Source organism: Anopheles gambiae, chromosome 3, assembly GCF_943734735.2.
Source record: "Anopheles gambiae chromosome 3, idAnoGambNW_F1_1, whole genome shotgun sequence".
Classification (NCBI taxonomy): Eukaryota; Metazoa; Arthropoda; class Insecta; order Diptera; family Culicidae; genus Anopheles; species Anopheles gambiae.
Genome location: NC_064602.1, coordinates 84,314,864 through 84,339,655, shown reverse-complemented (window position 1 = coordinate 84,339,655; position 24,792 = coordinate 84,314,864). Strand labels below are relative to the sequence as shown.

The 24,792-nt window shown below is 46.5% G+C and overlaps 4 protein-coding genes across 8 annotated transcripts; 3 read left to right on the top strand and 1 right to left on the bottom strand.

The window, feature by feature from the left end:
* Positions 1 to 233: 233 nt before the first annotated feature.
* Positions 234 to 3,633, bottom strand: LOC1271221 (elongin-C). Of its 4 annotated transcripts, none has more exons than XM_061661163.1 (3): positions 3,338 to 3,633; positions 2,767 to 3,046; positions 234 to 1,222 (listed from the first exon to the last, which is right to left on the bottom strand). In XM_061661163.1, exons 2-3 carry the CDS (start codon positions 2,970 to 2,972, stop codon positions 1,081 to 1,083), a joined length of 348 nt encoding a protein of 115 aa, XP_061517147.1. In that variant the 5' UTR covers positions 2,973 to 3,046; positions 3,338 to 3,633; the 3' UTR covers positions 234 to 1,080. The 4 variants fall into 4 exon arrangements, with proteins under 4 accessions (XP_061517147.1, XP_309973.3, XP_061517145.1 ...); XM_309973.5 differs by having other exon boundaries at positions 2,767 to 3,043; positions 3,338 to 3,552; XM_061661161.1 differs by lacking the exon at positions 3,338 to 3,633 and adding an exon at positions 3,163 to 3,333.
* Positions 3,634 to 4,766: 1,133 nt separating this feature from the next.
* On the top strand, positions 4,767 to 8,635 carry LOC133393933 (ankyrin repeat and LEM domain-containing protein 2 homolog). The gene is made up of 3 exons (XM_061661151.1): positions 4,767 to 5,131; positions 5,215 to 5,391; positions 5,517 to 8,635. Exons 1-3 carry the CDS (start codon positions 5,086 to 5,088, stop codon positions 8,189 to 8,191), a joined length of 2,898 nt encoding a protein of 965 aa, XP_061517135.1. The 5' UTR covers positions 4,767 to 5,085; the 3' UTR covers positions 8,192 to 8,635.
* Positions 8,636 to 9,875: 1,240 nt separating this feature from the next.
* On the top strand, positions 9,876 to 11,877 carry LOC1271223 (trafficking protein particle complex subunit 12). Of its 2 annotated transcripts, none has more exons than XM_061661157.1 (3): positions 9,876 to 10,095; positions 10,169 to 11,138; positions 11,231 to 11,877. In XM_061661157.1, the coding sequence occupies exons 1-3, from the start codon at positions 10,008 to 10,010 to the stop codon at positions 11,607 to 11,609; spliced, it is 1,437 nt and encodes a 478-aa protein (XP_061517141.1). In that variant the 5' UTR covers positions 9,876 to 10,007; the 3' UTR covers positions 11,610 to 11,877. The 2 variants fall into 2 exon arrangements, with proteins under 2 accessions (XP_061517141.1, XP_061517140.1); XM_061661156.1 differs by having other exon boundaries at positions 10,166 to 11,138.
* Positions 11,878 to 13,347: 1,470 nt separating this feature from the next.
* Positions 13,348 to 21,673, top strand: LOC1271224 (septin-2). Its single transcript, XM_061661158.1, has 4 exons — positions 13,348 to 13,524; positions 18,940 to 19,197; positions 19,279 to 20,079; positions 20,153 to 21,673. The coding sequence occupies exons 1-4, from the start codon at positions 13,495 to 13,497 to the stop codon at positions 20,315 to 20,317; spliced, it is 1,254 nt and encodes a 417-aa protein (XP_061517142.1). The 5' UTR covers positions 13,348 to 13,494; the 3' UTR covers positions 20,318 to 21,673.
* Positions 21,674 to 24,792: the final 3,119 nt, after the last annotated feature.

The following is a 24,792-nucleotide window of genomic DNA, read 5'->3' as shown; positions in this document are numbered from 1 at the left end:
AATCAAAATTACGCGTGCGAGTACGATCAATGTAGCCCGGCCTTTATGATGGAAATGAAATGTCAGCTGGATGTGCAACAACATTTTGCATGCGGTGAATAACAATGTTTACATTTGAAAATGACTTCAAACCCCCTGTAAGGCTCATTACATTAGCATATTAGTCCGTATATTAGCAAAAACTTAATTTCAACTATTTCAATAACATTCATGCCTTCAAATGCAAACCTTCCTTTTATCAAATTTCTTCGACAAACTCATTTTTATTCTTATTACTCGTATAAATCGTTATTATGGTATAGAGCAGAGAAATTAACATAATACAAAAGAAACGGAAAAACGAAAAATGCCAGCTGATAATTTTATACACGCTCAGACATACACACATATATATATATATATATAGGTGTGGGAAAACTGTAATTTGCATCTTCTTCTTGTTGGCTCTCACTATGCTGCTGACTATTGCTCGAACCAATACAACAACCCGATGATCAACAGCTTCAGCCACCTCCCGTTTTGTTAAGGCGTCTATCCAGGTGTGTTTCAGGCTACCGAATATTATATATGTATCCCTGTCCCTTTCACCACAAGAAAAAATCTTTCTGCTTGGAGTATTTCAGAAGAACGAGACGATGGAAGGAGCGGCTTTCTACGAGTCAAAGGGGAAGATTAAATTGCAGTAAATTCACATACCGTATTGTGTTGGCTAATAGTTAGCTTTAAGCTAAGATTTGTTTTTTTTTTTTTGTATACGAACGAATTTTCAACCTCAATTAAGCGGCTTATTAACACATATGCAAAGGTGCCTTTACTGGTGTAGAGAGAGAGAGTTAGACAGGGAAATGGTTACAATTCTATTTGGATGTTTGTCATTAATGTGTATATTTATGGTTTTGTTTTATCAGCCCAATCAGTGCAAAGGGAGGAGAGGGGAGGGTCCTAGGTTTATACAAAAAATAAAATAAAAATAAGGAAACGGAAACCCAAAACAACATATGGTGATGGAAAACCCGAAAACAAAGAACTAAAACCAGAGAGTGTATCACACCCACAGAGCGGGTCGCGCGCGTGGTCCCCCTAGCAGTCGAGGAAGTTGGCGGCCATCAGGAGCTCGAGCGCAATCTCCGGTGCGATCGGGAACTCGGGTATTTCCGTCGAGCTGTTTGTGTAGCGCACCTTGTACGTGAAGTACATGCAGACCTTTTCGAGCACGTGTGAGCTACAGGGAGGAGAGAGAGAGAGATAGAGAGAGAGAGAGAGAGAGAGAGAGAGAGAGAGAGAGAGAAAAAAGGTCGAAAAAAAATGTTAGTACTATTTTTTTTTTAATTTGATCTTTTCCTATTTCATTGCAGCAAATGTTTGTGGGTTTAAGGGGTTCAATGAAATGGGTGCCTTTTTTCCTCAGGTTTTCAATCCAAACTCAAAAACGATATAATTCTAAGCAGTTTCGATCTTACGATAAACCCCAATGCTCTCGCTAAAGAGCCAAATTCATCCCTTTCTACAGATGCAACGACTCCACGTCGATCCCGCCGGGAATCGATCACTTTCTGGTCTTGTACAACACATTACTCAATAGACCTGCTAGATCTTTTGAGTCAGCACAGCAACCGTGATCGATTTCAGACCTTGCTAAGCATCGCGTTAGATTCTTTCGCGGTGACCAGCCTGATACAATCATAGTAGACAAGTACCAGCCGACTTGGGAGGGTTGAGATTAGTATTGGACTTCATGAATCTTTCGATGAGATTCATTCATATGAATCTTCAGCGATGAGTGATTCGAATCTCGAATCGACTCTTGAAAGATTCATGAATCTCAAAAAAACATGGATACGTGAATCCCAATTCAAAATCTCCAAGGATACGTGAATCCCAAAAGATCATTGAATCTTCAAGGGTTTATGAATCTCGAAAGATTAATGAATCCATTTAAATCCACACATCTCTAGGGATGCATGAATCCTTAGAGATGTATGATTTTCAAAATATTGAGTTTGCGCGATCCCACCTAACATGCCCGTCGTGGGTTCAAGCCTCGCATGGACCGTCTCTCCGTAGCAAAAATAACTATATAACTTCCCAAGAAGTCTCAAAAATATGCATAGGCTAGCATGACCACGTAGGTTGATACGCCAATAAGAATAATAATAAGAAGCTCATTTATGAATCCCTTGAGAATCTTTCGAGATTCATGAATCTTATGAAATTCATTCAGATTATAAATTGATTTAAGGACACGATTCTAGTTGTGTAGATCGCGTACTAATAACAACTACAATGACGAAATTTAATGAAGAGACTTTGCGCCTATCAGCATGCTTTTACACACCGTTCACTGAGTCATGCTTTGACTCAGCTGTGCTGTGGCGTGTTTTACATGCTGCCTTTGTCGCTCTTCGCTTTGATAACAAACGTTTTGCTTTTCCTTCCACTCACTTATTATCGTGATAGTGAAGGTGCAAGACACGAAGGTGATTCTAATCGCCTCCCAATGTCTAGTGCTGGTCTCTCGCGGAGGGCTCAACACGTTTCTTCCAATCTTTCCCCATGGCGCCAGCCGACACGACACGACTGTGGCGAAGGGTTCAAAGGTTGCCCGCTGTACGCGTCATTTAACCGAGCACGCTTTATCAGCGAAAATCCTCACACGTTGTTATAAGGCTTTCCACGCTCGGGGAAAGAGGAGGGAAGAGGGGAAGGTAGCACTAAAAATTACATAATAGAAATAAATAGAAGTAGGGGGAACTGGGGCACGCTTACGGTATTTCTCTAAAGTTGACCTCGTTCGCCTCATTCTCGGCAAACTGGCCCGGGCCGGAAAGCATCGCCTTGATCGTGCCGGAGGTAAGGGCGTGCTCGCGCTTCACGATAAACTCGTGCCCGTCGGACGAGATCAGCTTCACGTACATCGCGTCCGGTCCTTCGCATCCGCCATAGATCCGCTCAGTTCCGGTGCGTTCCTCCATGTTGTTGCTGTTTTGGCGCGGTGTGTGAGTGCCGACTCGCTGATATCGCACGGAAAGAGGGCCAAGGGGAGCTGCTATAGAGGGGAAAATGGAAAGACAGAAAATAAAAGTTTGCACAATAATCCTCGAAAAGGGTACACATCACACGCAAAGGACATGATCACCGGATGATGACTATACAGTTTTGTACCGTGTGTTTGTGTTTGTGTGTGTCTCTGTGTGTGCGCATTGTTCTGTATGCTGCACCGCTCTACCAGACGACAGCGGTGTCTGATGCCATCCCCATATACGAAAGGGCAACAAACTATCTCGCTGCTGCTGCTTTTCATCATACAGTGCAGTCCACAGGAAAATCTTCTACTTACCTGTTACAATACAGCGGAAGCGGCAATCGGGAAGCAGTAAGGTGAAACGCAAAATGACCCCTAAGACGTCCCGCAAACAACGCACGGACGGGAGGGCTGGAGTTTAGTAAGCACCCGTTTCGATTTGCACACACAGGTAAATGCAGGCACAGGAAAAATGAACCGGAATCAACATACGGTAGCGAGAGTGTGTGGAGGAGGAGAAGGGAAGAAGCACTGCGGCGACGGGGGCCCATCGAGCTGTCAAAGTGTTGTTTTGGTTTGACGTCCGTTGAAGTGACAGTGTGTCGAACGGCAGAGTGACCAGAAATATCTATTTATCAGTATTCCTACCGATTTATTGAAGTATTGAACCCACCTTGACCCGACTCGAACTCGCTACACCAACGGGTCGATTATGCTTTCTTGCATCTACCAGAATCGTTGCACCTACTGAACCTACTTGTACTTTTCGGATCGACCAAAACGACTCCGTGTCGCTTGCTGATGACTCCGATCTGGTGGATTCGGGTCGACCCACCCATCACTACTCCATATAAAGATATTGAAATCACTAGCGACTTGAAGAAGAAGTTTAACGGCCAAGCTACACGTACCGGACGACATCGGACGATGCTATAAATCCGTTAACGCCAACTGTCAAATCTCATACAAAATCGGCCTGCTGTGATCTGACACGGCCCGGCCCGACGCGAATCTCTTGTCTGCGGTCCTTCGTTTTATGGCATCGTCCGATGTCGTCCGGTACGTGTAGCTTGGCCGTAACAGTGACAACTAACCCGCCGCTCTAGCACCAATCGAACAAGACATCGAACATAAAAAAATGTATGGGATTTGAAATGTTCGATGTCGTGTTCGATTGGTGCTAGAGAGCAGAGTAAGGCAACGCTTTTTCGCATGCGATTTTATCGGACGGCGGGCCAAAATTTTATATGAAATATGACAGATAACGTCGGACGTGCCGATTTTGTCGTGCGACGTTATCTATCAAATCCCATATGAAAATTGGACAGGCCGTCCGATAAAATTGCATGCGAAAATACGTTGCCACGGCCCTAAAAGCGGCCGTGTGGAGCCTCAAGAAACGATCTCGCCACAACTCAGAAGAAAACGTGCTTCTCAATCCTTCGTTAGAATCCCTAGTATAATTTTCTTGCGTTTAAAATTTCACAACCTACCCAAAAATACCGAAAAAATCTGAACCTCCTACCGAAAGCTACTGATAAAATTTTGTTGCTCCTACCAAAAACCGCCAAAATAATCTGGCCACACTGGTCGAACCAAGGTCGCTCGCACAGTGGTCGTTGGTTTGAATTTAAAATCGATTTCCCATACAAATAGCATTTTCGAAACAATTTGAGAGCTTTTAAAAATTGCTTTTATAGCATTATTTATATTCAGCTTCCGTTTTATTGGTGTAAAAGCTGTTTGCTCAATAAATAAAGTTAAAAAAAAACGGCTTGCAACCGTTGATCGATGAAACGGCTACATCGAGTTCGTGTCTTTCGTCGACACAGTGTCGACACCATGCGTTTATGTGTATGTGTAAACAGCGCTTCATATGTGTCTATCCCGTCGCCGTGAGATCAACACAGACTGCACAATTCTTTCCATTTCCTGCTAAAAACTGCCACAAAACCCCGCAAAACTGTGTCCCAAGACGGGTAGCGTGTAAGCTATTCGTGTGTGTGTTTTAACTGTGCACTGTGCCCGAAAGTCGTACCCAGCGGGACGCCGCGGTCAGTGCGATGGAGTACTACGCCATTTTCATACCAAACAACACATCCAACTTTGGTAAGTATGCGCACAGCCGACCGTTTGGTTTCAAAACCCCTAAAGGTCTGAAATGACTCTCCTTTCTGTGCTGGCCACCGTAGCCATCAAAAGCTTTTACAACGACAAGGCGGAAGCGCTGGCCGCCCTGAAGGTGCACAAAGATGCCCGGATGAAGTCGTTCCCGTCGAGCGAGGAGGCCGTATACTTCTACCTGCACGGTCCCGCGGACGGCGGGGGGAGCACTGGAGGAGGCGGTGGAGCTGCTGCTGCTAGTCTTGGTAAGAAGGATGGAAACAGTATTTTATATTTGCATTTAATTTAATCAAACTCACGTCGTTGAATTACAATTTTATTTATTTTACTTCCACCAACCCCTCTCGCCTGTCCCTTGTCCCCGTGACAGTGCCTCCCGGAAGCCCGATACCGTCGGCCGAACGGAAGGTACCGAAATCGCCCTTCATCGCACCGTCCAGCCAGAAGCTGGTCGCGTTTCGCAAACTGATCGAAGCAAACAACGTCGAGGAGGTGCGGGCGACGATACAGCAAAACCCGCGCTACCTGATCAGCTCCGGCGATACGCCAACCATCCTCAAGGAGGGTCCCCGCTACAACGCACTACACATTACCGCGATCGAGGGCCGGGGCGAAATCTGTCGCCTCATACTGCAGACGATCGAAAGCGCCACGTACATCGAGCTGCTGCACGGGCAGCGCTCCGCCTCGACCGACGAGGTCACCGCCATCCTGCTCGACCTGTACCTGAACACGCCGGACAAGTGCCGGAACGAGACGCCATTGCACTTCGCGGCCAAGCTCGGGTGGGTGGAGGTGGTGCGCGAGCTGATCGCGTTCCCCCAGTGCCAGGTGAAGCCGAACGCGGACGGGCTGTACCCGCGCGACATCATCTGCAGCCGGGCGCGGCCGGCCAACAACACGCCCGAGGTGCGGGCAGCGATCGATGCGCTGCTGAGGGAGAACTTCTTCGTGCCGGTGATACGGGCGGAGGACAACACGCTGCCACCGGTCGTGGGGGAACCGTTCTCGCCGACCGAGCTGCCCAAGCTGGAAGGGGCTGGGCCCAGGGACAAGCTGGGCGCCCGGCGGGAAATAAAAGCGTACGCCGGCCCGATGGATCACGACAAGGCGCAGCGGTTCTGCAAGCGGTGGAAGACGCCGCCGAGGCTGAAGGTGTTGGGGAGCGCCGCGGCGAAGGTGCAGAGCGACGGGAAGCTGTCGGAGCTGCGGCAATGCTCGACGCCGATCAAGGGTGGCACCGCGCGCCGGCTGCTCTTTGCCAACCGCTCGTTCGATGGAAGGCTGGAAGAGGTGACCGCAACCGGAGTGGATGGTGAGCAGGTGGAGGAGGAGGAGGAGGAGGAGGAAGAGGAGGAGGAGCAGCGCAACAACAATAATCACAGCCTGGTGGAAGCGAGCCTGGACGAAAGTTTGGTGCAGCCGGTGGAGAAGCTCCTGCCGGACGATAACGGCAATCACCTACGCCTGTCGATCCCGTACACCCCGAACCGGCTGTTCTTCTCCTACCGCACCAACCACCTCGCCAACGCCAGCTTCGACACGAACGGCTCGTACTGCGACAGCGAGCCGGACGAGGGCAACTTTAGCTACGTGTGCGAGGAAACGCAAACCCTGTACGGGAAGGCGAACGTGACGGAGTCGCCCTCGTTCAAGGAGCGCTCGATACGGCTGGCCGATCCGGCCAAGGGCCTGGAAACGGTGGGCCGCATGCTGGCGGAAAAGGAGCAGGTCGGCTGGAAGGAGCACTGGAGCTTTCTCGGCACGTTCTGCAACATGGCGGAGGAGGCGGGCCTGACACTGCTGGACCACTATCTGGCGCAGCGAAAGCAGCAGCAGGAAGGCGCCAGCCGGCAGCCAGAGCCCATCGTCCCGCCCGGCGACACCGTGGAGGAAGTGCCGGCGGTGCAGCGAGGCGGAGCGGGAGACCGTTCCTTCAACGACGAGCTGAACATGATCTGCGAATCGACGGAAAAGATGACGCTCAATATGGCGGGCGATGGGGAGCTGCACCGGACCGCCGTCTCGAACCCGTACCGTTGTCTGCTCAACTCGCTGCACGTGTTCGGCACCCGGCTGGTGAACAACGTGGCCAAAGCGACCGCCAAACCCGGCGACTGCACCGCCGCCGAAACGTTCCAGGGCGAGATACGCAAGGTGGAAAAGCTGCTGGAAAACTATCGCAACGATGGGGCCTTCCGGGTGGTTGACTTTTCCAAAGTGCACTCCCTGTTCGCCTACCTGATCGTGGCGAACGTCGCGCACAATCGGACGGGTGAGGAGCTGGCCAGCATATGGCGTCCGCTGGTGCAAACGAACGGGTCGCTGCACGACGCAGCCAAATGTGTCGGCACGTTCTTGGTACAGTATTCTAACCTCGCTGCAACGATAACACCCCTCGACTTTGCCAGTCAATCGGGATGGAGCGAGAACGAACACATTGCACCGTGCGGGTGCCGTACCGGTGGGACCACCATCCTCGCCGGCACCGGCGGCCCCCCGGGCATAATGGAGCGAATGAACAAACGGCGCGAAAAGCGTGCGATTCGGACCACTTCGGCGTCGGAACCGGCACCATCGCCGGTGGTTGTCGACTTCCACACGTACCGTAGCGGTGGTGGAAAGGAGCCGCTCCAGCTGAATGGGTCGAAGGACGAGGAAGAGCTGTACTACAGCTGCAGCGATTCCGAGAACGAGCAGGAAGAGGATGCGTTCTTTACGCCACCGTCAAGCCCGAAAGCGCTGCGCAAGGATCGCAACGGCAACAACAGCAGCGGCCACCACGAGACGACGGATGGTTTGCTGAACGGGGCGCTACACACCGACGAAGGAGCACAACTGAACGGATCGATGGATACGATCCCGGTGGTGGAGGAGCGGCAGGAGCAACAGCAGAAGCAACGCTATACCGCATTCATTTCCGAAACGATGCCAACCAAGCAGGACTTTGACGTGTGGAACGTGCTGAAAATGGTCGAGATCGATCCGCAGACGCATCCGCACGTGCACGCCTGGAAGTGTGCGATGGTGGAGTACGGTTCCTAGGGGCGGGGCGCGCGATCATCCTGCGGGATTGTGTCTCGAACGATTGTGTCTCGAATCTCGAATAAAACAGGTAGCGAACAGCTGGTTTGGAAAATTGTCAGACGAAAGCATGAAATGCTTAAGAGAGAAGATAAAAAAAGGATTAATGTTTGTTATTGGCAGTTGGTGGGCTTTGGTTTTGTACTGCGCAAAGGGTCTACAAAGGACACGTGGAGGGATAACCTACGAACTGTAACAATATAATTGTCATGCTGGCGCACGTCATGTTTTTCATGTAGAGGAGTTGTTGTTTTTTTTTTACAAAATGTTTTTATGCGATCAAGTTTTTTTTTTTATTGAAATGATTGAGGGAGTTTTTTTCATTCGAGGTTCTGAGCAGGGCAGGAAACAATCGGCACGCACATGACTGTACTCAATTATAATTAAAGTAATTTATTAAGACTACGCCATACTTATCTTTGATTTCGGGTGACATGTGACCATAGACATAGAAAGATATTATGGAATAGATCGCTTGGGGTCTTACGATTCCTATTCGCTGCATGCCTTTGCATCCGTTTTTGTTTTTGTTAATCTGCGTTTCAAGGCGGTGGTCCCGTGGTACAGTCGTCTACTCGAACGACTCAATAACATGCCCGTCATGGGCTCAAGTCTAGAATGGACCACGTTCACCTCCGTTGCAAGGACTGATTTTAATCGGCTGCGTGGTAATGAATTAACTCTCCAAAGCCTGTATAGGCCGGCGGCATGTGGCATGTCCGCGTAGGGACGTTACGCCAAATAAAGGAAGCACTCCATTCATTGGTAGTGGTCAGCAGTTAGAGAGTCCTGTCTAGTGATGGGGAAATTTTAAGTTTTCGTCGGAATCGATTCCAGCTAGCTCCGAAGTTGTCTAGAAACGATTCCGGATAGTAGATCCGAGAGGAATTGAATCCGATTCCGGATAGTAGAGTAGGAATTGGTTCTAGAATCGGCTCCAGAATCGGTTCCGAAATCAGAATCTGTTCCGGAATCGGAATTGGCTTCGAAATCGGAGTCGGTGTTTGGGTCGAATGGCTGATGCTACGTATTGATAGCCGCAAAGAATCCAAATTTATTTGTGAACTATCCATTCTCATGGAGATTCTCGGAATGATTTCGTCTCTGAAACTTTTTCAATTCAATTCAAGAAATAATTCTCATTGCGAAGCTAATTCCAATTCTGGAGCAAATTCCGATTTCGTTTCCGGAACTAATTGCGATTCTCATGTCGATTCTGATTCCAGGGGCAATTCCGAACCCGAATTGATTCCGGATTTGGAGTGGACTCCGGTATCGGCTTTGGAGTCAACTCCGTGATTGGCTCTAGTATCGAAATCGTTTCCAGCATTAGAATTAGCATTAGGGTAGGTACAATTATGCGCTCTCACCCCTAGTCCTGTCCGTATCATCAGCGTAGGCCAAGGTCTGGGAGATACCTCCCCGAGAGTTCGGTGACTTGCATAAACGGAGCAAATTTTGTTAGAGCTCGACAAATAGGAAAGGAGTAGCCTTGGAACCATGTCAGCACATCGCACTTAATTGTAACAGGACCACTTTGGAGCATGAAAAGAAAAGAAAATAGGAACGTAAAAACTGTTAATTTGAAATTTGCACAAAAACAGCGCTTTGTTTACCTTTTTATCTCCCTCGAACGAAACGTCAAAATCAGCCCAGCTGTGGAACAGAAACCAAAACAGAAAGGGGCTGATTAATCAGCTGAATGGTTTCCTCGCATCGTTACTGATTTTGCTGCCAGAGTGGTTAACTAAGTTCCTTCCTATTCCTTTTCCCAAATATGGCGAGCGGTGGTGTGGAACCCAATATAAGCAAATATTTCGCCAATGATCCACCGAGCTGTTTCGATAGTTTGACCGCCGGTGAAGGTACGTACCTGAGAAAACAGTACAATGACGAGACTAATTGTGTTTCTACTTATTTCTACTTCCGTTGCAGAAGGTCTCTCGCAGGGAGCAGTGGCGGAAGCGTACCTGTCCTACGACTACCTCGCCAGCAGCGACCTGCAATCCCAACCCAACATTCCGGACGGCGTGCGCGATCTGTGGCAGCCGCCCAGACGGACGGCACCGGGCGGCCTGCCACCCGCCAACCTAACCATGCCCGGCGTAAGCGTGGCGACCGATCTGACCGATCCGGTGCAGGACGCGGTCGGGTTGCTGGTCGACGCGAGCGAGGCACAGCAGCGCAAGCTGCTCCTCCCGGACAACGTAACGCAGGACGAGCGGGGATTGCGCGAGCTGATAGAGAACGGGTGCTTCCGGTCGGCGGTGAACCTGACCGCCCGGTTGCTCACGATCAAGCAGCAAGGGTTCGGGCACGCCGGGCATCCGGTGAAGCACAGTCCCAACTCGCTGCAGCTCTGGTTCACCCGGCTGGCGCTGCTGGTAAAGCTCGGCCAGTACGAGATAGCGCGCGTCGAGGCGGAACCGTTCGGCGCACTGACCAATCCGGACGTGTTTTACGAGTTCTACCATCCGGACATGCACGCGGACAGGAAGGGCTCGATGGCACCGTTCTCCTTCCGGCTGCTGCTTGCCGAGCTGCCCGTCTATCTCGGTGCGCCACGTGTCGCGCTCGATCGGCTGACCGATCTGCTGGCGGTGGTGCATCAAATCCGCTGCTACTTCGAGCGAACTGCCGGCCTGCCGAACGGTGCCGTGCCCCATGCGCAGGAAGCGTTCGGCTTTTGGACCGCGCGCGAAACGCGCGTCCTACATTCCATCGTGAACTGTGCGCTGGCGGTGAAAGATTACGGGCTGGTCGAGCAGCTCATGGAACGGCTGGCCGGGGCAGCGGCCAACCCGCAGAAGCGCATACTCCTGTCTGCCTGGGGCCGGATGCGGCTGCAGTGTGGCGATATGGCCGGTGCGGAGAAGAAGTTTGCCGAAGCTCGACGGCTCAAGGAGGAGTAAGCAGATGGCGGTTTTCTTTTTCGAAATTTGTTTTGCGCGCTATCGTACGCAACTCACACAAGTGCTTTCGATTTCTTTCTTGTCGCAGGAAAGCCTCCGAGGTGCCGGATCTGATCGACCGGGGGCTGCTGGCCGTCGCCCAGAACGATTTCCAGAGTGCATTTGAGCTGTTCCAGAAGGCGTCGGCGGCCGCGCCCTCCAACACGATGCTGTACAACAACATGGGCGTGTGTTTGCTGTACTCGGGCAAGCTGAAGGACGCGATCAAGCTGTACGAGGGCGCAATCGAGCGGAACACCAAGGCGTGTCTGAACGAGTCGCTGCTCGTGAACCTGTCCACGCTGTACGAGCTGGAGTCGAACCATGCGAAGGAGAAGAAGATTAAGCTGCTGAAGCTGGTCAATCGGCACCGGGCCGACCTGACGGTCGGGCTAGACGTTTGTCTCAAGCTGCAGACGACTGTGTAGGCGGGCGGAGAGGGCTAAGTGATGCAGAAGATAAAGACAATTATATTTATGTGTTGTAGGCAGCCGTAGTGACGCAATATGGAACAGTTCTTTTTAGGTTTAAATATTAATTTTAAAAGGCTTCAAAAGGTATTTGGTTCGTAAGTAGACAAGGTAGAAATCCAGCTAATGCAATTAAGATTGATCATGTGAAAGGAATGGAAAGGAAGAAAACACATCTGTGCTTATAAAGTATTCATAATAAAGAAAAAGGACTTAAAATAAGAAAGCCAACGCTCTCGAGTAAAGCGAAAGACAACTCCTTCTCGACAATCGAAAACTCTGCTCGTTACCGTTATGTCTACCGACATTTATGAAAAATGTTCGGTCATGCCACGCCAGATGTAACGAGCGGAGTCTTATTACCATATTTGGCGCAAATGGTTTTCCTACATTTTGGAGCAAAGGAGTGGCCTTCTCAGGGTTCTTGAGCATTAGTGCGCAGTAGTGATAGGTAAAATTCGCAAAACTTCTGAGTCAACTCCGATCCGACTTCGATAATTTCAGAACCGACTCCGGATGGTAGGTTCGCCCAGCATTATTCGGAGTCATTCGGATTCGTCTGGAGCCGCCCGGAGTCGCCCGGTGTCGTCCAGAGTCGACCGCTGAAACAAAGGCCTGTTATCGAAATGAAAGATAAAAAAAACATAACGAAATGAAATGCCTGGGGCCGATTCCAAAGTTTTATCCGGAGCCAATTCGGGAGATGACTCCAGGGCCGATTCCGAAGTCGGCTTGGGAATCAATTTCGGGATCGAAATCAGCTTCGGAATCGGATTCGGCTCCAGAAACGGAATCGACCTTGGAATCACAATTTGCTCCGGAAACGGAATTTGAATTAACTCCAGAAACGGAATTAGCTCCGGAATGAGAAACAGTTCTTGAATTAAAGTAAAAAGTTTCAGAAGCGAAATCATTGGAAATCATCATTCAGACCGGGAATCTCCTTGAGAAAGGATTACAACTAAATTTGGATTCTTTGTGGTTACAATATGTAGTAGCATTATTGAACCCAACCGCCTATTCTTATGGATATGCCGAAACCGACTCCGATTCAAAGCCGATTTTGATATCGGAGTCAATTCCGATTCCGGAGCCGATTTCGATTCCGGTATCGATTCCGAAGCCAATTCCGGAGCCAATTCCGATGTCGGAACCAATTCCATAGCCAATTCCGATGTCGGAACCAATTCCGGATCCGATTCAGGAAACTGATTCCGGACCTACTATCCAGAATCGATTCCAGAAAACTTCGGAGCTTGTCGGAATCGAATCTGACGCAAATTTATTTTTCCCATCACTACGTGGAACCTACACTCAAGGTATTTTTTGTAAAAAAAATCGCAAATTACTTTAAAAAAATCATTGCAACTTCGTTTTTTATTATCTATGTGGTAAATACTCATTTTTTGCTGTTTCTATATTTTTAAAATGTTTTTTATCATCAAAAAGTCACATTCAAATGGCGCACCGCGTGACCGAAAGGATGAACCACTGTTCCTCCAGTTTGGATTTTGTCGCTATAAAAAGCAATTTCGTTTTATGATTGCGTTTGCTAAAAAGTGTTTTAAAATGCGTGGAAAATTGAGCCTCAAAAACATGCGCAGCGTTAAACCAAGTTGCAAATGAAATTTAAGGAAAAAAAAACAAAAAATAACGGCCACGGTGTCGCTTCCAAACTCCAGTCAAACGGCAGACCATCCCCTCCCCTGCGCGGCATTTGACATCAAACGTCAGTTCTGGAGTAGGGGGAGAGGGCAGCAGCAGCAGCGCAAGGAAGAAGTTTAGCTCGAACCGAACGCATCAAACAACAGCTTATTTCATCTCAACAATCCCTGGAATCACCATGGCGGCCGCGGACGTTGCAGTGATGAAGGTAAATTTCGTGACCGGGGGGGCAATGCTACCCCTCTAATTGTCTATTGTTTCACAATTGTGTGCGTGCGTGTGTGTGTGTGAGTGTTTGTGAGCCAAAAAGTGTGAACCCAACAGTGCTTCTCGGCAGGGTGGTCGCCCTGGAAAGGGTGCGTCCTCCAGCAGCAGCAGCAGTGCACTGATTCATCAGCATAAATCATAACAATCGTACCAGAGGCCGGAAGTAGGCAAAAAAAAGTGTTCGTGAGAATATGTGAAAATGTTGCGAGGGATAGAGAGCCGACTGTGGGGCGGCACGTTCGGTCTGGTGGTTCAGTGGACGGATTTCAGTGGAGTTGTAGAACAAAAAAAAACTGCCCCTCTACATGTCCAGAAAGACCCTCTGAAGGGAAGAATAAACATGACTGTTTTTTTTGGTTTTCCATGAGTGTGTGTGTGTGTGTGTGGGGCGGTGCGGATGTATTGGTGTTCTGCGTGGTTATATGCTGTGTGGGCCAAGAGCTGCATAAGAAATAACAAACTTTGTTGCAGCAAATTGTGCACTAGAAAGTAAAAGAAGTTCTCCGAAGTAAGAAAGCAAGCAAACGGAACAAACTGAAGGAACATATTTTATTGAATTTTGGATAGCTCACACACAAAGAGAGCGTTTGAGGGAGTTATTGAGCTGCTTTTTTGTCTGAGGAGATTTTCTCCCTCACTAACGGAGACACAAAAGCAATGCCAAAATCCGGCAACCTGCATCTTGCCGGAAGCGTGAGTCTTGCGACAAACACGCACCAACACATACACACAGGCACATGCCACAGTATAAACAGAGCAGAACGTAGTGCAGCCCCAGGCATCGAAGCGCATCCAAGAATGCTGTGGTGGACTGTGCAATATGAAACGAATGCGTTGTTCATGCGTCACCCGGCATCGAAGGAAGGAAGGAACAGGGAGGTCGTCGGTCGTCGGTTGTCGGTCGGCTGCTATCTGGAGAACTGGCGCGTCCTTCGCGTTTTACTGCCTGTGCACTTGAGAAGGTTTCAGCTAGCGATGTGCTCTTTGAAGCGCACCCACGACTCCGATGCAACTTCGGCTATTCTTAGTCCGATTCCGACTCCGGCAAAATCTGAACCTCTAGTTCTGCGCGGAGTTGAAGTTGTCCGGAGTCGTCCGAAGTCGTCCGGAGTTGCCGGGAGTTGTCTGGAGTCGTCTGGAGTCTTACGGAGTCGTCTGGAGTCGTCCGGAGTCGTCCGGAGTCGTCCGGAGTCGTCCGAAGTCGTTCGGAATCGTTCGGAATCGTCCAGAGCCGTCCGGAGTCGCCTGGAGTTATTTGAAGTCCGAGTCGTCCGGAAAAATCAAAAGTCATAGGAAAACAACCACAAGCTGTAAACGAAAAACGAGACACAGAAAAGGAGAATGGACCCTGAATCTCTCTCCTAAAAAACAGATGGTTAAAACTCTGATTATGGATCCGTATGACGGAAAACATAAGATAATATATCCCATCAAACCTATTAAATAGAACAAGAAGCTCCAGGCAGTACCCAAACAAAGCTGCGGCGCATTCTTTTACACCTACATTTACCCTCCCCCTGTAACACCGCACTGCGCAATGAGGAAAATGTGTAGGGAAATTACTATCGCCAATGGAAATGGCCGTGTCCCGTATCGAAGAGGGTGTTGCTGTGGTGGGGGGAGTACCGCCACCGCCATAATAGACGCGTTACCGCACACAGCTCACAGTTAGCGTACGAATTCGGCACACACTTTCTAATTCCGGGTGGTGCCGTTTGGCCCGCTCTCGAGGGTCTGGCCGCTGGCCGTTACACGACTCAACATAGGAAGAGGCTTTTCTTTGAAGAGAGAGAGAGAAAAAAAGATAAATAAGCAATCCAATGCTGCGCGTAGCGCCTACGTTCATATGCTGGCGTACGTACGCAACGGCAGCGCGTGTTGTTGCTGGGAAAAACGCATAAACAGAGGAAGGAATTGGATGCGAACGGGCAATGAAAATCGATCCGGCGGGGTTTGCTCTGTACGCCTTTACGGTGGAAACGATCGCTGCCTGGAAGTGATCCAGTACAGCCAATGTTTGGCGTTGAAGTGTGATTAATGCGTTGATGCTGTTGTCGGTTGAGGCGGCTTTTCAAATGACGCATTAATTTGTTCAGTGGATTAAGCTGGACTACGGCATCTTTTAGGGACTTTAGAGTGTGTGTTTTTGGGGGAAAAGTTTGACTCAACATTTTACAAACACTTTTGCGTAGCTTTAAATGATTTTTGGTAGTCTGAGGAAGAACCCTAAAGTCGATAATTAGAATATCTAACAGGGTCGTTTGAATTACATGCTAATTTTAAAATTTTCAAAACTTCCTAAACTTAACGGACAACTTTGCCTGATAATAAGTGATTGTAATTTTTATCAAAATCAATCAAGTGGTAATGGAAAGTATAAACTGACCGCAACATGCCATCCGGTCCCAATTTTAAATCATTTAGCAGCCATTCATTTTGATAGATTGATTGAAGGGAGCTGCCTTTAATCAAAAACCCCGTCGATCGATTGGTAGAAAATGCATTGCTTTTTAGAGCCATTAGGGACAACGATTTCACTGCCAAAACCCAATATCGATTAGAAATGCTTTCTCCCGGCAAGCGACAAACAAAAGGCGCTCAGTGTTTAAACTTTTTCCTACAAAATCAAACCAAACAAATCAATTGTCTGTCGAGTAAAGTAGGTGACATCGGAAGAACAACAATGTCAAGCGTCTAGAATAGGGAATAGGGCCACCCCTATCCCGAAACGGGTCGGTCCACTTTCTCACCCGTCGAAAGGGGAGAAAGTGCTCCAGCCAATACTTGTAACGTTTTGGGTAGGCATTGAATTCTATTACGGTGCAACAAACCTGCAACAAACTCCCCGGCTGGCTGCATGAGTAATGAGGCCTTGAAAAACTTTGTCTCGCGCCATCACTCAACAAACCCCCGCGGCGGATTGTACAATAAATAAATTAACCGATTGTTAGAAAATAGGTGGCCATATCTCTTGCCCCTCGCGCGAACTGCGGGAGGTCAACTTTCCGGAATTGCCCCACATTTTAAACGGTTGAGCTGTGTTTGCTGTTGCTTTACTGTTCGATAAAACGCATCTGCACACGCGGGTGCTTTTCTCGATCGTTTCCTTATCGTTTTACAATCCTGCCTCTTGCCAAGTGAGGTGGTGAAATATATTGACCGGTAGAAAGGGATGGCGCCATGTGGCGTAAAAACATAAAACACTCAACCACACATTCTCTTTGGACCGCTTCGTTAGGAGTGTGGCCAAAAAAAAAGCTCACTATTTCATTTCAGTCACGGAAATTAACAAATCACGTACTCTGCTACAACACACTCTTTCCAGCCTTCGTGTTGTGTTCACAGTTCGCTAAGACAGTGGCGGACGCGTTTCGTTTGGATGCCTCCTCCTCACCGGGGGTGGTGGGTGGTTTATGGGTGACCCGATTGTCTAGCTTCCCGGCCACGCGGGTCGATGACGACCGTCGCCATGACCCAAACGCAGCGTTGTGGATTGTTGTTTGGAGTACATTAATTTTCATTTATCATTTGTCGCTTGTGCGAAGAAAATTGGGTGGCCGAGACGCATGAAATATTGATGGGTGACGAGGCATGGCATCGTCTTGCTGTTTGTATTGCTGTGTTGGCGCTTCTTTTGCAGCATTCATTGGATGCACTGCGGGGCCAAGTGTAGCGAAGCGTTACTCTTTACATCGTCCACTTTGTGCGGATGAAACTGAAACCGTGGAGGCTGGTAGTGGTGGGGGTGATGTCAAGATGTTCAAGGCGCATGGTTAATTTAATCTCCGTAACATCGTTTCGTTTCTCGCCAAATGGCCAAACCGTGACGTACGGTTAATGTTTTGCTTGTTTTGCTCGGTTTGTCTGTGATGCGATTGCAAAATGGGCTTGTTGAGGCTGAGGAAAAGCAAGGCGATGATGAAATGGATGATCCACTATCATGATGATGCGATATATGCAGGTTTTTAAAAAACGAAATCCAATCAGGAAACTGCATTCCTTCGCACAGTGAAAGGATTATACAATTGATCTGACAGTAAAGTGTGGATAGCATGGGATGTTACATACGTGTGTTTAATCTTTGCGTTATTGTGTAGAGGTATGGAGTTTAATTTGAAATGCCCATTGCTCATATTGTGTGACACAGTACCTAGGGGGACAGCGATAAGAGCAGCCTTCTTCGCATTCTTATGGCCACGGTAACGATCAGTTAAAGCCAAGACATTTTTGGCGCAATGATCAACACGATCATGCCGGTCTATACAGACCTTCGACATCTTCTGAGTAGTACCACGCAGCCGGATATTCAGTATTTGCTACGCGGGACGGTCCATATGAGGCTTGACGGATATGTTGTTAAGTTGACATATACTTAATCATGGCAAGAATAGTTAAGTCCTTCAGGGCAGTCCAGATGATGACTACGTGTAAGAGCAATCTATATGAATGGAATGTGTCCTGTATCAATTTACAGCGATTATATTGATGATCTATTGATTAACACAATTAGGCATCAAGTTATGTTCATCTGTGAAATATTGGTTGAAAACGTAGATTCTGGTTTGGGTTCGTTACAGGGATTTCCGAGTCAATTTCCAATGTCTACAGCATTTTTTATTCCCTGCGAGATGTTTTTCAACAGCTTTCAAATGTTGTATTTGCAACTCAATGATGTTCCAGTTCTTCCACATGATTTTCTACACGACTCAAGCTAGATTGAGTTTGACAGTTCTTTGTGATGTGTTGAATGGATCATGTGATCAGCTGTGGAAAAACATTTTGAAGGCCATGAATAATGATGTACACATTCGTGACCTGGAAAACCTTGTATACTTGTCAAGGTCTAATTTACAAAACATCCTTCTCCAACTTCAACTTTAAGATAAGCAGTTTTTACGTTGGGATCTACAGACCTTAACGATCTTGAAGTTTACTAATTGGAAAAAATAGGACTCTATTGAATTTACTGGGGCATTTGATTGCCTTCAACTCCTTCGCTATGTCTGTACACTTTCATATCTTCTGGATCGGTTTATGCATGATGGAGGTACACCTTGACTTAAATCTCGCATTGAAAGATGAGATAGACACATTGACGTTGTGTTGTGGGCATGATCACTTTGAGACTATGTTACACTAAAGTTAGTTAATTGGGGTTCTGTTGATAAGAATGAAGAAGGGTGTATGTTTTTAGTTTAGAACTAGATTGATCTATTATTGTGTGATCTACATCTACATGGGTTTGAATATTTATTCTGATATTATTATTTATAAATATAAGTGTAGTGACAATGTCTCCGATGAGCACTTTAAAGAGAGTACATCATTTGACATTACTTGCTTGCTTCCATTCCAGAACGATCTTACTCGCACGCTGAAGCAATCGGGACACGTCGGATTCGACAGCCTGCCCGACCAGCTGGTCAGCAAGAGCGTCCAGAATGGGTTCGTGTTTAACATTATGTGCATCGGTGAGACGGGCCTGGGCAAATCGACGCTGATGGACTCGCTGTTCAACACGAATTTCGAATCGCAACCCAGCCCTCACACGCTCCCTTGCGTCAAGCTGAAGGCCCACACGTACGAGCTGCAGGAGAGCATGGTTCGGCTGAAGGTGAGAATCGAGCGAGAACTGTAGAAATGGATGTAAGTAAAATGTGTGTGCCTTTTCCCCCTTTTTTCTTCCCCTCTCCAGCTGACGATCTGCGACACGGTTGGTTACGGCGACCAGATCAATAAGGACGATTCCTTCAAGTCGGTAGTCGACTATATTGATCAGCAGTTTGAGGCGTACCTGCAGGAGGAGCTCAAGATCAAGCGCTCCTTGTCGACGTACCACGACAGCCGCACGCACATCTGTCTGTACTTCATCTGCCCGACCGGTCACGGGCTGAAGTCGCTCGATCTGGTCTGCATGAAGATGCTCGACTCGAAGGTGAATATTATACCGATAATCGCCAAGGCGGACACGATCTCCAAGACGGAGCTGGCCAAGTTTAAGGCGAAGATTAACGAGGAGTTGCGCGCGAACGGCGTCCAGATCTACCAGTTCCCGACCGACGACGAATCGGTGGCGGAGGTGAACACCACCATGAACTCGCACATCCCGTTTGCCGTCGTGGGCAGTACGGACTTTGTGCGCGTCGGCAACAAGACAGTGCGGGCCCGCCAGTACCCGTGGGGTACGGTGCAGGTGGAGAACGAAGCGCACTGCGACTTTGTAAAGCTGCGCGAAATGCTTATCCGCACCAACATGGAGGATATGCGCGAGAAGACGCACACGCGCCACTACGAGCTGTACCGGCAGAAGCGGCTGGAGGAGATGGGCTTCACCGATGTGGACAGCGATAACAAGCCGGTCTCGTTCCAGCAAACGTTCGAGGCGAAGCGTAGCAACCATCTGGCCGAGCTGCAGGCGAAGGAGGACGAGGTGCGTCAGATGTTTGTGGTGCGCGTCAAGGAGAAGGAGGCGGAGTTGAAGGAGAGCGAAAAGGAGGTACGTTGGTGTTTCAACGTCGCTTTGCTTTTGTTTGTGATAGATAATTAATTTCATTTCCTTTCCTTCCTAGCTCCATGCCAAATTCGACAAGCTGAAGAAGGACCATGCCGAGGAGAAGCGCAAGCTGGAGGAGTCGCGCAAAAAGCTGGAGGAAGAGTTCGTCGAGTTTAACCGGCGCAAGTCGCAGATGACGGCACACCACACGCTGACGCTGGGCAAGAGCAAAAAGAAATGAACGAGCTAAAGAGGGGCGCTTCTGGTGGTGGTTGTGGGGAGAGCGCCTTCCAGTGAATTTCACTTTTTTGCCGTTGATTCTCATTGCGTGTGCTTTTGCTCTATTATCTCTCTATGGTTGCAGGACTGAAAAGGCTTGCTTTCAACAGACCCGAGGAAGAGTTTTTTTTGTTTCTATAATGCAAAAAGCGCAGTTTTTATTCACTTTTTCCACCATCTTTCCCATGTGTATTAACTTCAAATAATATTTTTTAGGCTTGAAAGTATTTCGTAAAGTTAACTGATTTCATTAAACCCGTTTTCGTTACAACCGAAGCAGTAAAAAAGCTTTTGCTTAGGAAAGTAAGGAAAACTATCGAACCAAAACAAAGAAGAAACCGAAACAAACGTGCAAAGTTTTTACTAGCAACAATACAACAAAACGAAGCAGAACAAAAGTGTAATGTTAAGAACATTGAACATGTAAAATCTTCAGAAAGGAAATCGTTTTAAACTGAACAAGGAGTAGAGAACGCATAGCCAAAACTAGTATTGCAGTAGGACAAGCGAGACGGAGGATAACAAAGGGTTAGAAGATTTTCTTTTAGCAAAAAGGATTTAGGAAAACGATTTATTCTTGGCAAAGATGCTTCACGTACAAACTATGGCTTTCTCGTAGTAGCTGCACTGGTTAATAGATAGAGTTTTACCTGCTCAACCAAAAAAAGAAGCAAAAAGGAGATTAACGAAGGAAGAACAAAATTCACCTAACAAAAAAAATCTAGCGCGATATCAATTTTAGTTGAAGCATAATGTTCCGACCGACGAAACCAGCCACAAGCCAGTCTCACGTTGAAAATGAACGGTTACAGCACGGAAAATGCGATATAAACAGGGTGAGGATTAGGCAATCGACAATCATGTTTGTCCCCGCCTTTAACGTGTCTGCCGTTCGGTGAAACTGTGTCCATTTGTGCGTTCGTAATTATAAAAATGCTTGAAACAAAAGCCAAACCCGTTCCACGTTCTTTATCGGTTAGATCAAATGCAACCGTTTTAAATTGGTCTACTCATCGCTTTATTTTAAAATCAAAAGCACACGAAAAGCAGGCAAGAATTACAGAAAAAGTTACGAAAAAAACATATATGTGGAGCAAACGAGAAAGAAGCGACCAAATTTTATTTACTTATTTTCGGTTTTGATTGACAATGCTTAACCGCAAAATTGCCGGCAGCGTTTTTATCCGGAGGATACGTACCACAGCCACGTGTGTCTCTGTGTGCCGCGTTTGCGTTGTGCAAAGCTCATCTCGATTAAATGTAATACTATACCGCCTAAAATACACACAGAGTCTGTATGACGTTAGAAATAAGGAAAGCAGGTGTCGTACGCTTTACATCTCTACTGTTGGAAGGAAAGAAAATTCATCTGTTCCATTCGTTTTTCCCATCTGAAACACTTTCAAGTGACGCGTTTCCTAATGTAAATTGTGTTAGAGATGGGAACGTAAGTAATCAAAATTAACGGAAACTAACTCGTTAATTTGCAATCAGTTACTAGTTACTGTAACTAGTTAAAAGTACCTGATAGAAGGCTTGAATTGCAGTGAACGGTTACAAGTAACTAGTAAATATTTACGAGTAATTAATGATTTTTAACCAGTAATTATTCCTGGAAGTTCAGATAAGTAATTACTTGAAAGTCGCCTAGACAACATAACTGGATATAATAATTATATTATGTTTATTATTATGGAGACTAAAACTTAGGATGTAGAAAATATTGAGAAAAACTAGTTATGATTGTATTACATGTTGATGATATTAGAATAGGTAACACAAACTCAATTTTAAACTAAATTTTGAATCGCAAATTCGTTCTACCCGTGAAGAAATGGAAATTAGTGTGATTGTTTAAAATTGATGTTCCAATATAAATATTCTCGAATCGATCATTGGGTAAACCGATTCCAATTTTACTGATTGCAATCTACAAAATCTAACACTAGACGTAACCCAAAAAAAAATAGTTTATAAAAACTATTCTACGAATGGGCATTATTTTTAGTGAATTTGAAAACAATAGTAACATGGACAAAAATATTGTGATATTCTACTGTATTTTTGTTGCTTCATGATTTTAAGAAAAATAACTTGTTATTTCTACTAGAAACTGCAAAAGATTCCCATCTCTAGCCCAAGTAAGGTTGTTGCTCTGTTTGGGATCGAATTTGAAGCTCACAATGTGTTACAATGTTTAAACTAAACAATGCGTTCTGCTGCGGTACGATAGTGAAAGCTGTGTAATGATTTAAAAATAGGTTTCTTTATTGATCAAGGGTGGCATTAACAGTTACTATCAATCCCTGATCGGTCACTACTTTATATGTTTAAATTTATCCTGTAATATTGTTTTGATTACTTTTAGCTATCCTATGGAAGACGTTTCAACGTAAACTGCACATTAACTACGGGAACGTAAAATGTTTAAAATGTAGAAAATGTAACTGTCGAATCTACCGACAACGGATTTCTGCCATCAATTCAATCCTGCAATCGCTTAATTTTCGATCAGTTTAAACGATTACCAAGTAGACCATTGAACAGTGCATCTGGCTTATATCAATTGCCCTTATCCGGCGACGTACTAGGATTTTAAATTCATTTCCAGCTAAACGATGTACAGCTTCGTAATAGGAGAAACATTATCGCAGGTAAGTCGTTGTGAAACAAAAGCTTATCCTATTCAAATGATCAGTGTAGTGTTCTTAGAAATCCTAATTGTTAAATGAGCAGCTCATGTTCGTTACGGATTTGTTTACCAGTCGAATCGAATTTCATGCGCACTAGTTGTGGATGTGTCCCTAAAGACAACACAACCGAGAACCGTAAATGTGGAACTGCATTGTGCAAGTCGAAACAAGGTTTCAATTGCACAGTCATGGTCCGGGGTTTGTCAGGTCTATGTTCCCGGTTTTCTGACATGGAACGTCCCATTATTGTCGCAACCAAGCTCTCCATGCACCTGACGCCCTGTCACAACCGGTCATCCGCCGTCATTCAAGAAAGCTCTATCTCAGTCGTAGCCGTCCTAGTTCCTGCTTTCATTCCCCCCCTCCCTTCCCCTGCCAGCATCGAGGGAAAATTTGACGTGCATTGTGGAGTAAATTGAATTGAATTGGAAATAAAATATGCAAAACGGTACTCCGGCTTCTGTGAATGCCACCCATAATGGGGACGAAGGGGGCCCATAATGAAACGGGGTAGTAGCAGACTAAATCCGAGACACACAGTTGAAGCACGATAATCGAACCTCCACCCCCCCTTTCTTCCGGTTCTGGTTTCGTTGTTGACCAACACGGGCAATTCTTCCCCAGGCCTTAAACCTCGGGCCTTAAACAACAGGAATGTGAAGAAACTGCGTACCGGGTTTCGGTAGTTTGAATCACACAGAATTTTCATCCCAAAGAAAACAACAACTTCTTGGTAAAAACGAAGAAGGAGAGAAACAGATGGGAGCAGCCCAGTGCATGTAAACTCAATCATCAACGAGTTGGAACCAGGTGACATCGGGAGTTCTGCAGGGTGGAGGAAAAAGGTAAAATATTTATCAATCAATTTCATTCGAAACGATTCCGATTCGTTCGTTCGGGTTCGATGGTTTTGCTATACGTCCTCTCCTGCGTATGTGAGGCGAGAAAATGGGGCTAGAGAAAATTCGTTGGAAAATCACATTTTTGCCCCATACAGAGTAAACTTAATTTTGTGTGGAAAATGGGAATTGTTTTTATTTCTCCCATGCAGCTCTGCCTGTGCAGCATATGCTAAATAACTGTACGGGAGGCACACAACAGCGAAAAATAGTGGAAATGGGGAATGTTTTCAATCTGCTTTTTTATAGTTTTAAAATTTATGCTTTTTCTAGAATTCTGTTTTTTTTGCTTAAAATAGTATTTTAAGGTTTAAAAAAATCCATCCCAGATAGCTTCGTTGGAAATTGAAACATCTATCGTTTTTTAAACACAAACTGTACAAAATTTGTGGATTTTTTTGTAAATTTTTCCCACGCTACTACTCAACATCAGAACAAAATAAAAAAATCCAGCAATTGCTACACAGAAAACATTAATGAGAAAAGCTAAACCGAAAGTCGAACCCATTATCGCAAGGAAAATTTGTAAAACATAATTACATTGACTGCTTCGAATTCAAATAAGCTACTACTACTACTACTACTACTACTACTACTAAACACAAACTGTACTGCCAGTTTTTGAGTAATAATTTTTACATGGACAAGGCTTATAATCTATCTTTTACCTATACAATTGGCTAACAATTTGCTAAATGGATTTGAGTTTCAGCAGACTATGGGCTTCTTATTTCTAAGGAATCTGATTTAATTGCACACATTTGATCGGCAGTGGATTTGATTTCTTTTGCGAATTTGAGCAAATTCCTGGAATTACTCACGAACCCATAAAGGTCATGGAACTG

Bases quoted from the DNA above. Each gene is read 5' to 3' on its own strand.
- LOC1271223 (XM_061661156.1), top strand. From the start codon at position 10,008: ATGGCGAGCGGTGGTGTGGAACCCAATATAAGCAAATATTTCGCCAAT. The intron at 10,096-10,165 runs GTACGTACCTGA...CTTCCGTTGCAG, and splicing joins TAGTTTGACCGCCGGTGAAG to AAGGTCTCTCGCAGGGAGCA. The intron at 11,139-11,230 runs GTAAGCAGATGG...TTCTTGTCGCAG, and splicing joins GCTCGACGGCTCAAGGAGGA to GAAAGCCTCCGAGGTGCCGG.
- LOC1271221 (XM_061661161.1), bottom strand. From the start codon at position 3,304: ATGATGAAAAGCAGCAGCAGCGAGATAGTTTGTTGCCCTTTCGTATAT. The intron at 3,047-3,162 runs GTACAAAACTGT...TCCCCTCTATAG, and splicing joins CACACAAACACAAACACACG to CAGCTCCCCTTGGCCCTCTT. The intron at 1,223-2,766 runs GTAAGCGTGCCC...TCCTCCCTGTAG, and splicing joins GTCAACTTTAGAGAAATACC to CTCACACGTGCTCGAAAAGG.
- LOC133393933 (XM_061661151.1), top strand. From the start codon at position 5,086: ATGGAGTACTACGCCATTTTCATACCAAACAACACATCCAACTTTG. The intron at 5,132-5,214 runs GTAAGTATGCGC...TGGCCACCGTAG, and splicing joins AAACAACACATCCAACTTTG to CCATCAAAAGCTTTTACAAC. The intron at 5,392-5,516 runs GTAAGAAGGATG...TCCCCGTGACAG, and splicing joins AGCTGCTGCTGCTAGTCTTG to TGCCTCCCGGAAGCCCGATA.
- LOC1271224 (XM_061661158.1), top strand. From the start codon at position 13,495: ATGGCGGCCGCGGACGTTGCAGTGATGAAG. The intron at 13,525-18,939 runs GTAAATTTCGTG...CTTCCATTCCAG, and splicing joins CGGACGTTGCAGTGATGAAG to AACGATCTTACTCGCACGCT. The intron at 19,198-19,278 runs GTGAGAATCGAG...TCCCCTCTCCAG, and splicing joins AGAGCATGGTTCGGCTGAAG to CTGACGATCTGCGACACGGT.